Raw genomic sequence first — 13,282 nt, 5'->3', positions numbered from 1 at the left:
ACCTTCTGAACAACTTGGTTCTTGATGCTCTCAGCCATATCATTGATCCGTGACCGAATGGTGTTGTTTGAAAGGGAAATCTGGGTCATCTTGTTGTGGGCAGCCTCACCAAGGACCAACTTCACGCACTGCAGCATACAGGGCTTCACCAATGTTTCACCAATTGTGTGTGGTTTCTTCTCCCTCGCAATCTTGTACGAGACTTCGGATGACGCTTTCACAATAGCGTCCGTTTGCTGACGAAACGTTCCAGTTGAATCCAGTCTCATCTTCTTCAGATAATTTTGTTTCAGCTTGAAGTATTCACGATCCTTGTTCTGTAGTTCGGGATGGCATCCTTGAAGGTGTTGCTTCATCTGGAATGGCTTCATGCTACCATTCCCCAAGGTCTTAGTGCAGATGACACATTGTGGCAGATGTTCCCCGTTATTCACAACGAACGTAAAACCGAAGTCTCGATATGCTTCTGAATATATCCGTTTTTTCGACATGATCACTTGCGGACCTGAAAAGAACAAGAGAGATCATATTAAGACATGTAATAGAAAAGAACAAACTAAAAAAGAAGAAAGAAAATAAAACATAAGAATGAAAGCGGGTAAAGTTCAGGAAAAGGGTACTCCTGAGAAGAGAAGAACAGAAGGCTATTACTGGAAATTATTTTCTAATTATTTTCTGATAATTTCCAGAATTTTAATTCCAGACTAGAATTTCCCCCTGAAACACCCAAATTTCCCCCCTGGGGGAAATTTCCCCCCGGTTGGGAACCCGTGCGGTAGACGAAATTAAGCAGACATGGGAGTAAGCATGTTAATATCTCCATCACCTTGTTCTGTACAAAGTTAATGTACAAACGTATTTAAATCTAAATCAGAAAAAAAAATGATCAATATATTCATTTATATTCAGGGTGAAAAACATGGGTGCAGTTAATACACTGGAAAAGTATTTTTTTGAGGGTGAAAAACAAGGGTTCGTTTAATACATGGCCACGGTTGATACACTGGAAAATACGGTAAATATATACTAATAGTTGCTGCAATATATTAATAGTCGGCAGTTTCCGCAACCGAAGAGGGCTTTTTTGGGGGTTTTTTTGCTTTATGCCGTTTTGTGTGATCTGCTTTCATGTCAAAATATTTACATAAATATCCTTATAGATGCTGCAATATATTAAAAGTTGTTGAAAATGAAGAGGTACGTAGACAGCAAGCATGGGCGTGGTACGAATAGGTTCAAGTGTGTGTGTGTGTGTGTGTGTGTGTGTGTGTGTGTGTGTGTGTGTGTGTGTGTGTGTGTGTGTGTGTGTGTGTGTGTGTGTGTGCGTGCCTGGTTACGTGTGTGCAGCGCACAGGTTTCACGGGCGCATGGTTTGAACTCTAACTCGGGCCCATGGTGCGTGGAGGACGTTATGCAGCAGTCTCGCAAACCAAGTACTTCAGCACGTGGGGGGGGGGGGGGCAGAATGCTGTGGCATCGAAGCCATGCAGGATGTGCCACCGTGCAGTACAGGTGTGGGGAAATCCGTGCATGTGTGTGAGTGAAAGGATGAGTATATCTCTGGTGCACATGCACGGTTAAGATAGACCGTGAGGATGTTGGAGGAGCACAAATGTGGATGGGGGGGGGGGGTGCTCGCAAGCAGGCCTTTGCCAGGTAGATAGCATGGGTTTTAATCTTTAAATGGTCCCGCACAGTTTTACACAGAACACTGCGGCCAAAAAGAAAACGTTGCTGTTTGGGTACGTTTTATCGCCCTGGTAACGCACTGTTACACTGCCTTACCCTCCCCTCATGCTGCCTTCCCTTCCCCTCCCCTCATGTTATCCTCCCAAACTCTCTCCATCACCATCCAACTCTGGAGGTCAAGGAGAGTACAGGGTGTCCAAGAATGTGCGAATTGGACAAATGAAAGCTACTTTTTTTTATTCTTTTTTTTCCACATTTTTTAGCAGTCAGAACTGCTGCTCGGATCAATTCTGCAATTTGTCTCAGGTTAAGAGATTCTAGAGCTTCTTGTATGTGTGGAAATTAAATAAAGGCATGAACACTGACACAGCTTTTTCAATGATTGAAGGAAAATGTCCTTCCTTCCCTTTCCCCTTCCGTCATGCTTAGGACCTCCCAAAGCCCCTCCACCCCACCCACAGATGTCTCTGCAGTGTCTGGGCATTGTTTAGTGTGACCCGTTTGAACGTGCAGTTTTAACTTACCCAATTTTGTTCAATCCTGCACTAATGCCACGAGAAGGTAGCGTAGTTATTTCATTATTAAGTGTTTAGGATAAGTGTAGAAGTAATGAAATGTGACCTCTGATATGCGTCGCTAATTGGTATAGTTGGAAATGTCAACCTCACCCTATTGTGTGTGTCTGGAAATCCTCATAACTGTGAGCCTACGTTTAATGATTTTATCCTCCGTTTTCTGTCTTCAATGTGCTTTTGAGTGTCAGACGAGGCCTTCAGCCATAAGTTTCGGCAGGAAAAGCCACCTTCACGATTGTGGCCATAACCGCATCACCAGAACATTCGGTGAAGGGTCAGTTCAGGGCCAATCCACCAATGGTGAGAGAGAGGGGAGGGGCATAATCATCACCTGGTGACCTCGGCGGGTGACCTTGTAAAAGGAGAGGTGTGGACAGAGATGCTCTCTTTGCCTACTTTAATTCACCTGGGAGGACGTGGAAAATGCAATGCACGGGGAGAGCCCAAGTTGCTGTGAGGTCGATCGAGCAGAGACCATGCCCTCCCAGCAGAAGCCCCAACCTGCTGATGCCACGCCTGCATGCCAGGTTCCTTCCCACTGACACCGTGGAACGACTGGGGCATTCCCCAAACAACCTTGGACTACAAACTGCCTGTTTGCGCAGAACTCTAACTGTCTTGTGAATTCCCTCAGTCTCTCTCTCATCGTGTGAATGATTGGACCCAGATAAGACTTAGAATATTTAAGGACTACTGTTTATTCTTTGAGTTGTGTGTACATACCAGGTAGTGCATTAAAGGTTCTTTATTATGATTATTGCTCTGCTTCTTTGTAAATTATCCTCCCCTGTGTGCTTTCCATATACATATAAACCTGAGGTAGTCCACTGGCTGGATTCTGTTCATCATGGTGGCTTTGGTGGTTTGGTTTAAATCCTGTTGAGATCTAATCATGTGATTTAGGTTGCTTGGCCTCAGCATAGGATCAATTATGTGATCGCCTATCTGCACAATCCCACCTACTTTTGGGACTCCAATCTGTACGGTAATGCGGTCAACGGATGCAGATCCGACAGGGGGTCTGCAAGGCAGTTGACTGTCGCTGCTGTTTTAACACGACTCATCAGATTTGAACTGGGCAACCGGAACAGTCTGGTGACCATAACAATATGCAGTGCCTATAGAAAGTGTACACCCCCTTTCAAAATTTTCACCTTTTGTTACGTTATAGCCTGGAATTAAATTGCATTAAATCAGACTTTTTTTCCACCTTTATTTCCTTCACCGAAGGAGAGAATATTGCTTTTGGGTCAATTTGTCTGTTTGTTTGTTTGTTACTTACAAAATCTAAAGATTTCGTAAGTATATTGATGACTTTCGTCCTCTGTTTGTGTGTTTGTTTGTTTGTGTGTGTGTATTTGTGTGTTTGTTTGTAGGCATGATAACTCGAACGGAAGAAGCTACCAATGTCAAATTACACCACGTGATTCAGGAGGGTGATGGCTAGCGCTGATTAGATTTTGGTCAAAATCGGTCAAAGGTCAAGGTCACAGTGAGGTCAAACATAATTCCGTAAATTCATGTGGAGAAATGGAGTATTTTTGCTTCGCTCGACGTTACGAGTTCGTTTTAACTTCGATTTTAATTTTGTCTTCGGTTTTTGCGATCACTTAGGACGCTTAAAACTCGGTTGTCTAAATTCTGGTAAAAATCTGATGTTTTGGAGATGTTTTAAGATTGTATAAAAAATATTTAACTCGCCACGTCATGGGTCGTCACGTGGTGCAGCGCGCTCGAGCAGAGGCGTCGTTGAGTCACGTAAAGGATTTGCGTGTGCGCGATGACGGTGTTTTCGATAAAGATGGTGTTTAAAAGTCATTTTTTATCCCAATAAAGGTTATCGTCGCATGCCTGACTCGCTAAGCCATCAGATTATGTAAAAATTGTTGGTGGATGGCCGAATATTACGGTTTCGTGACTTTGATAAAATAATATGAAACTAGAACTGCCACTTTATAACTGCTGGCAGTGATGACCGGGTACCCAGTCCGTCCGCCTTTGATACAACATGGGACTTTCTGCAGATGACAGTCGCAAAGTTTCGCATTCATGGGGAAAGTGGTTCCAGAAAAAACATTATTGAAGAGTGATGCAAACAGAGGCCTGCTTCAATATGGCATGGGACTGAAGAGCTGCGAACCGGGCAGCACAAAGCGTTCAATTTCCTTATTACTGGCGAACAGATTCAAATAATTAAATAATTCTGGCTGCCAAACCGCGTGACCGATCAGGTTGAAATTTTAAACTTTTGTTTCTCATGTCGGCTAAATTACAAATTTGAAGTTTCGTATATATAGAAGCAGCGATTCCAGAGTAAACATTAATTAATATTTATCCTTCAATCCAAGATGGCGGCCAAACCATGTGACTTGTGATGTCATAATTTTCACCACATGTGCAAACACGATCGTAGACGATAACTGCAAATTTTCGCTTCGCTAGGTTAAGCAGTTCCAGAGAAAACATTATTTAATATTTTTCTTAAAACCAACATGGCTGCCAAACCCTGGGCCCGATCCCGTTGAAATTTTAAACCCTCATTCCGCATGACTGTTCCACCATAAAGGTGATGTTTCACATTTATTGATGCAGTAGTTCCAGAGTAAACATTAATTAATATTTTTCCTTCAATCCACTATGGCTGCCAAACGTTGATTCGTACCTCAAAAGGGGGTGAGAACTTTTTATTCGTCATGGAGAGGCGGTCATAGTGGTGGAGTTTCGCCTGGATCTGTTCAGCCGTTTCAGAGAAAAAGACGTTTAAAGATATTATTTTTCAATCCAAGATGGCTGACGAACCATGTGACCTATGACATCACAAATTTATATTCTGCTTCCAACTGGGTATTGGAACATGTTTGTGAAGTTTCGTGTAAATCGGTGAAGGTGCGTTTTTCTATCCAAGATGGCCACCAAACCATGTGACGTGTGACGTCATAATTTTTACCACGCGTGCACACACAATGGTAGATGATAATTCCAAACTTTCGATTCGTTACGTTAAGCGGTTCCAGAGAAAACATTATTTAATATTTTTCTTAAATCCAACATGGCGGCCAAACCGTGTGATGTATCAATTCGAAATTAACAAACTTATATCGCCTTCTTGTCCCGAATATAATTCTGAAATCTGCCCTTCATCCGACCAGCGCTTCTGGAGAAGAAGATGTTTGAAGGTTTTAGGGTTTTTTCAAGATGGCCACCAAACCATGCGACCGATCAATAACAAATTAACAAACTTGAGAAAGGACCTCATGGGGTATATATGTGTGAAGTTTCGTCTTCATCTGTCTTGCCCTTCTGGAGAAGAAGATTTTTAAAATTTATTCATTTTCAATCCAAGATGGCTGCCAAACCTTGTGACCTATGATATCATAAATTTAAATTCTGCTTTCCATCGTCGACCCGAACAAGTGTGTGAAGTTTTGTGTAAATCGGATTAAGTCTATTTTTCTATCCAAGATGGCCGCCAAACCATGTGACTTCTGAGGTAAAAAATTTTTTACCATGTATGCAGACTTGAGCGAGGAAGGCACTTGCAAATTTTCGCTTCGATGGCTTATGAAATACCAGAGAAAACATTATTTAATATTTTTCTTAAATCTAACATGGCGGCCAAACCATGTGACCTATCACTTTGAAATTAACAAACTTGCATCGCATACATGTCCCGAATATAGTTCTGAAATCTCGCCTTCATTGGACCAGCGCTTCTGGAGAAGAAGATGTTTGAAGGTTTTAGGGTTTTTTTCAAGATGGCCGCCAAACCATGTGACGTATCAACAACAAATTAACAAACTTGAAAGAGGACCTCAGGGAGAATGTGCCTGTAAAGTTTTGCCTCAATCTGCACAGCCATTCTGGAGAAGAAGATTAAAAAATTTTTTTTTTTCAAAACAACATGGCGGCCGAATTACGTCACCGATGACGTCAAAATATTTTTTTTCTACGATGAATTTTTGTGTAGATGACGCTCAAGAAATTTCAAATTTTTGCCATGTGGCGTTCTACTTGACGAATTTTCACTGGGATACCTCTTCACCGATGATGTCACGAAAAATCACACGTATTCCCGAGAGGGAGCTTGTTAAAATGTATCAAGCGAAATTTTTTTACACTAGAAGGTTTCCGAGATACAGAGGTCCAAAGTTGATCTGTTTTTTCAAGATGGCGCCCGTATCACGTGACCTATGACGTCACAATTATCAATTATGTATGCTATCAAAAAAGATACATATTTGGTGAAAATTTTGTGTCGATTGGTCTTACCATTTCTGAGAAAATGGCATTTAAAGCGAAAAAATTTGGAAATTTTGCAAATTTACGGCGGAAGAAAAATAATAATAAACAGAAGAAAAACAATAGGTTAACCAGTCCATTTGACTGGATACCCTAATTATAATGTCATGGGTCACGTGTTGTGGCAGCCATGTTGGAAAACCTTTGGACCTCTGTATCTATGAAACCACACCAAGGAAAAAATTGAAACTTGGCACATGGCAAGTGCTCCTCATGGAAAATGAGGGTGATTTTTTTTATGATGTCATAGGTGCCTTCGTTATGATGTCATAATTGCATATGTAGAACACTATCTCATTAGTATGAAGATTTCTGAGGGTCATCTTGGGATAAAATACTCAACAGAAAATTGATGACGTCATTGGTCACGTGATTCGGCAGCCATATTGTTTTTGTATTTTTTTAAACCTTCAAAAATCTCTGAAGTGGCTGAAGAGCACGAGGCGAAACTTTACCTGTATGACCGCCTATCCATAAGGAACAAAAGGATCACACATATGACGACATAGGTCACATTGTTTGGCAGCTATCTTGGATTTACCCTAAAACCTATAAAAACCTTCTTCTCCAGAACGGCTGGACAGATTGAGGGGAAACTTCACACAAATATTCCCAAAGCCTTGAGAATACCAGGGTATTCATAAATAATTCATGTCACATGGTCTGGCAGCCATATTGGATTGAGTGAAAATCTTTTTTAAAATCCTTTCTCTTGAACTGCTGAATTAATCAAAGTAAAAATTCACAATTATGATGTAGTGGTGATGGGGAATATATGTTTTAAATTTCAACCTGATCAGACGCATGGTCTGACGGGCAGGATTATTTAATTTATTTGATCTGGGGTTTTTTTTAGATATATCTATATTTTGAACAATGCTCACTTGGCTGTGCCTGGATGGGTTTGAGGGAAGAGGAGTAGCAGCTGAAATGCAAATTCTATCCAGATTCCTCCTGATGACGTCATCTTTGCTTTTTGCTTGTTTGTGTTCCTCCCGATTACTCCAATACAGGACTGTACCGATTTGGTCTTCCATTTGATTTAAATTGAACTTATTTTAATCACATTCTGAATTCAATTAAATAATAATAAACGTCATGGGTCAAGTGTCCGATTAAATTGGCGTTGCATCAAAGCAGGACTTTTTGGTACCCGGTCATCACTGCCAGCAGTAATAAAGTGAGTTCTATTTATTAATTACATAACACATCAGGACATAAACACCACACAAAACGACACAATCACCACACAAAACAAGTCCTGGCGAGGGTCTGCAATCTCTGCTCTTTTTCTTGTTTACACATCATAATCCACAACTTCCAAGTGAAAAACAAATTCTACAAATTTCAGAAAATTAATTAAAAATACAAAACTAGAATATCTTGGTTGGATAAGTGTCTACCCCCCTTATAATATCAGTTGAAATTATCTCAGGTGTGACCAATCACCTTCAAAATCACAGACCAAGTTAATTGGCCTCCACCTGTATTAAATTGTAGTGATTCTGATTATTTCAGAATGAAATCAGCTGTTCATGTTGGTTTCCTATGCTCGGTGATGCATTTCACAGCAAAGACTCAAGCATGAGTACCAAGGAGCTTTCAAAAGACCTCTGGGATAAAGTTGTGGAAAGGTACATATCAGGGAATGGGAAGAAAAATATTTCAAAGAACTTGAATATCCCTTGGAACACAGTCAAGACAATCATGAAGAAGTGGAAGGCGCGTGGTACTGCCAAGACCCTGCCGAGATCAGGCCGTCTCTCCAAACTGGATGACCAAGCAAGGAGGAGACTGATCAGAGAGGCCACCAAGAAGCCATTGGCAACTTTGAAAGAGCAACATGCCTTTATGGCAAAGACCGGTCACTGTTGGCATGCGACAACAATATCCCAAGCACTCCACAAGCCTGGCATGTATGGGATGGTGGCAAGAACGAAGCTATTACTCAAAAAAGCCCACCTTGACTCCTGTTTGAGGTGTGCAAAAATACACTCCGGAGATCTGAAGCCATGTGGCAAAAAGTTTTGGGGTCTGACAAAACGAAGATGGAACTTTTTGGCCTAAATGCAAAACATTATGTTTGGTGCAAACCCAGCACAGCACATCAGCCAAATAACACCATCCCTACTCTGAAGTGTGATGGTGGCAGCATCATGTTGTGCGGATGTTTCTCATCAGCAGGGACTGGGGCACTTGTCAGGATAGAAGGGAAAATGGATGAAGCAAAATACAGAAAAATCTGAAAGGAAAAGCTCTGCAAGAAAGCTGAAATTGGTACGGAAGTTTACCTTTCAGCATGACAACGACCCGAAGCACACGGCCAAAGTTCCACTGGAGTGGCTTTGGAACAAAAAGATAAATGTCTTAGAGTGGCCCAGTCAGATCCCCGCCCTAAATTCAATCGAAAATCTGTGGCATTACTTGAAGATTGCTGTCCATCAACACTCCCCACACAACTTGACTGAGCTTCAACAGTTTTGTACAAAAGAACGGACAAATATTGCCCAATCAAGGTGTGAAAAGTTGGTGGAGACCTATCCCAACAGACTCACAGCTGCAATTGCTGTTAAACGTGCTTCCACCAAGTATTAACTCAGGGGGGTGCACACTTATCCAACCAAGATATTCTAGTTTTGTATTTTTAATGAATTTTCTGAAATTTGAGGAATTTGTTTTTCACTTGGAAGTTGTGGGTTACGATGTGTAAATAAAGGTGAAAAAAGTCTGATTTAATGCAATTTAATTCCAGGCTATATGGCAAGAAAAGGTGAACATTTTGAAAGTGGGTGAAGACTTTCTATTGGCACTATATATATGTATATATATGTATATATATATATATATATATATATATATATATATATATATATATATATATATATACAATTTCATTATTGTTATTATCATTTTAATAGTTGCCTCCACATTATATGCACACATTTTATACAAAATACCAATCAGCCTGCACTCAAAACTATGACCTGGTGTGCCTCTTTAGTTGAGTTTTTACAAGCGTTCATATACTCTCGCTCGTAGCATAGAAATCCTCGTAATAGGTACCCAAAATGGTGGACTGAACTCTTTCACTCTCCCCATGCCTATCTCCCACTTGTGTCACATTTCTTTGTCTACCTTTCTCTCTTATTCTACCTGATTCCCTTGTCTCAAATTTATATTCCTCATTTCTTCCTCCAAACTTTGCATTTACTGTATGCAGGTGGCACATTGTACATCTTACAGGGTGATCCAAAAGTACCCCGTAAGCATTAATTCGTTCATTTGACCAGTGATAAAGTACACACTGTTTTTCCGATGAAATGCCATGTTTTTTTTTCACATTAAATTGCAGGAATGTAAAACTGGTGAGAGAAATAGGAGAAAGGCTAAAGTTTTTGTTTCGTGTAAGGATTTGTTCAATTTGACCACTATTCTGACTAACCATATCACTTCTCCATTTGAAAATGCTGCGTATTGCCTTACCACAAAGTTCCTCAGCTAAAGCGACAGAATGTGATTCCGGATGACTGTTTTATGGTCGTCGACAGCGAATCCTTATTGGGGCCGTCTTGTTGACTTGCTTCTTAAGGAACTCTCATAAGAAGTCACACGAATTGAAGTCTGGATTTATCTGTGTCCAGGGGAGACTTTTATCAAAGCATGCACGGAAACTGTTTGAGATGACCCTGGTACAGAGTCGCGAATGAAGTTAATCCAAGATATGAGAGTGCGCCCTATCCTGTTGAAACCATTGGCATCTCGTTGAAAACATTGACGTTGCATTTCCGAGTAACCATTTCCCTCACTGTCACCATCAAAAAAACCAGAAGAGGCCTATCACTCCTTGTTTGGAGATGGTGCATGAAATGGAATAGAAAACAAAGCTAAACTTTCCATTGTATTGTGGTCCATGTTTTATATTTGTGTCATAAATAGTTCATCAATAACAAATTTGTAAAATAATGATGATTCATCTGAAATGCCTTGTAGTAGAGTTGTGAAATATTGATTAAGTGAATAATACAATTTGGAAAATGAAGCGAGTAGAGTAGGTGCTCAAAATGTTTCCCTTCAACATTGAAAAATTCCTGGTATGTGTCAGTGACTGATTTGTAAACATGAGGACAAAGCTCTTTGTTAATGGAACAAAATAATTAAATTGTTCTTATTCGGGAACAAAGGTCACCGAGAATCTCAATTACGGTACTGGGTTTAGTTTTATATTTCAATCTCTTCTGTCGCTTTAACTCACCTCTTTGCTGTCGAGCCTGGGTTTGAATCCCGACCCAGCTATAAACTGTCATACACGTGTTTTCCAGGCAGGGTGATTCATCAACGTCAGCGTGTGCCATCTCTCGGATAGACCCTAAACTGCTTTCCCTTCTGCCAGGATTAGTTGGTGGACTTTAAAGATTCCATAGATTCCATAAGACTTTAAAGATTCCATGAATTTAATATTCATGAAGAGTAAGCACACTATTGTTGGTACTCTGAACAAATTCTAAATTCCTGCTCAAACCTACAGGGGGCATTGCATCAGCAGTTCAGCCAACCCCCCACCCCCTCCTCCCACTACCCAGCAATTATACAAACCAGCATCCACGCGCTGCATATGAAATGAAGTGAAATTCATGCAGCCTCAGCAGAAAAAGTCCATTGGCGAGAGATCAGGTGATGTTGGTGGCTTCCCATCTGCTGATGCATCGTTGAGGACATGCCTTGTCCAAACAACCTCATACAAAATACCATGCACAGACTAAAATAAACATTCGACACGTTGAAAGTGTGCTTTTGGATCATCCTGTATTTGTGCTTTTCCACTCCTGTGAGTTCCTTTCATTCTGTGTTGTTTGTCCTCTTGAACAGTAAATATGGGTTCCATTGCCCTGTACTGGTCGTGCCGACGATGTCACGTGCACCCTTGCATATATCGTATTGTCTGCGTGGGCCTGTTGCTTGACGTGGTTGTGACATCACACAAAATTGGACAGATAATTTACAACTTCTAGGTACTTAGTTGGTTATTTATTTTTGGCAATTATTTTCATAATTCATGGGGTTGGAAAACACAGCTTTGCATGTTTCTCTCTCATCAATAATTACAGTACATTGATAATTGCACAAACCCAGACAGTACTACATGACAACTCCTTTTATTATTGTACAACCACATTATATACCATTTAACTTGGACGACATGACTAATCTCTCTTTAAAATCCATTCGGATACGTTCCTGAGATCTAACACTGATGTTACTAGCTGCAGGGCATTCATCAAGAATGTTAGCACACACATCATGAAAAAGCACACTTAATAACACATAACTCCAATTTCTGCCATTAGCTTTCCTCTACTCCATACTACAAAGTTTCTGCAGTTACAATCACTTCAAGGCATCTTTAGCATTCATATGTGACTCATATTGACTATTGCAGGAATAATACGAGTTCTGTAATAAGGAACTTTGATGCAGGAGGGGGCCATATGCTATTATTAACAATCTATGGTTGTTTGTGTGTTATCTGTCCTTTTAAATGCTGAACGTCAAGCAAGGAAGCAGCACGTACCATTTTCTAAATCTCCAGTATGACTCGGCCGCGATTCGAACCACCGACCTCCCAGACTTGGAGCGAATGCTCTAACCATTATGCCACCATTATGTCTGGTAAAATGATGTGGAGGATGTGGGAATCGACCCCACTACCTTTTACGTGCAAAGCAAACACCCTACTACTTGAGCCAATCCACCCTACGAATGTAACAATAACCAGGCACAGTTGTGAGCTGTTTGAAGTTTATTTTGACGTCACACGTTAATCTTTGAGTTTATTTTCCTCGCACAAGCAGACTCATTTATCTCAAGCAACGGGTTCTCTTAGGTCATTATGTCTTGGGATGTTTGCCAGCAGTTGACAATACACTTTTGGCTTATGCTTTGTGTTCCCAGGCTGGGATATTTCATGAGTACCATGTAAAGGCGGATTCAGTGACATTCCGGATCAACCTCACAGCCCTCCTTGGCTGCCTTACCATATTTGGCAGTTCATCACAAAGTGGCACCACGGCGATGAAGATGTGTTACCGTGGCGATGGGCATCCCTTGGTAGCTTTGCTGGAAGATGGCGGTGTGCTGACTGACTGTAAAATAAAAACACAGGAAATGGAGGATGCCCTTCCGTTTGATTTCTGCCATACTGATGTGGTGAACAAGGCCATCATGAAGGCTGAAGGTCTCAGGGAGGCTTTTGGGGAACTTGACATGAGTAGTGATTTTCTTGAGATCATGATGTCCCCAGATAAACCATTTTTCAGGTGTTGGTTCTTTTCTTACCTTTTTTGTTGAAATTTTGCTTTCTCACACTGTTCCTTCAACGGTGACTAATACAAGTGTTTAATGTCGATTTCACCCTCGTTTCTTTGATTATAGATGATGATATTTGTGTCGTTTTTTTTTCTATTCAGCACAAAGCATAGGAAAACGAATTAATTTGCCACTTTCTCCTTTAGGCTTTCCACATTTGGGAGTTCTGGAAGTGTTCACTGCGATTATCCTAAGGATTCGGATATGATGGAATTGTTCAGCTGCGCAAAGGTGCAATCAAACAGGTAATAAAAGTATCCTGGCATGTACTCATAAAATGATCTTGAAATATTTTCACACTTAATACAGTTGTCTAGACCTGCAGAAGAGCTGAAAAGTGGGGCAGAAGTGTTGCT

At 40.8% G+C, this 13,282-nt stretch overlaps 1 protein-coding gene across 2 annotated transcripts in view; it reads left to right on the top strand.

The window, feature by feature from the left end:
* RAD1 (RAD1 checkpoint DNA exonuclease) overlaps positions 1–13,282 on the top strand; it is a 63,624-nt gene that overhangs the window by 30,971 nt on the left and 19,371 nt on the right. For both annotated transcript variants that reach the window (XM_085882979.1, XM_085882978.1), the window contains exons 3-4: positions 12,513–12,877; positions 13,073–13,171. In XM_085882979.1, the coding sequence (XP_085739105.1) occupies positions 12,513–12,877; positions 13,073–13,171 (464 nt within the window). The remainder of the gene's footprint in view (positions 1–12,512; positions 12,878–13,072; positions 13,172–13,282) is intronic.

This window comes from Eptatretus burgeri, chromosome 5 (genome assembly GCF_056783735.1).
Source record: "Eptatretus burgeri isolate ZD-2024b chromosome 5, Ebu_testis_v1, whole genome shotgun sequence".
Lineage (NCBI taxonomy): Eukaryota > Metazoa > Chordata > Myxini > Myxiniformes > Myxinidae > Eptatretus > Eptatretus burgeri.
This window is presented reverse-complemented; position numbering and strand designations above follow the sequence as displayed.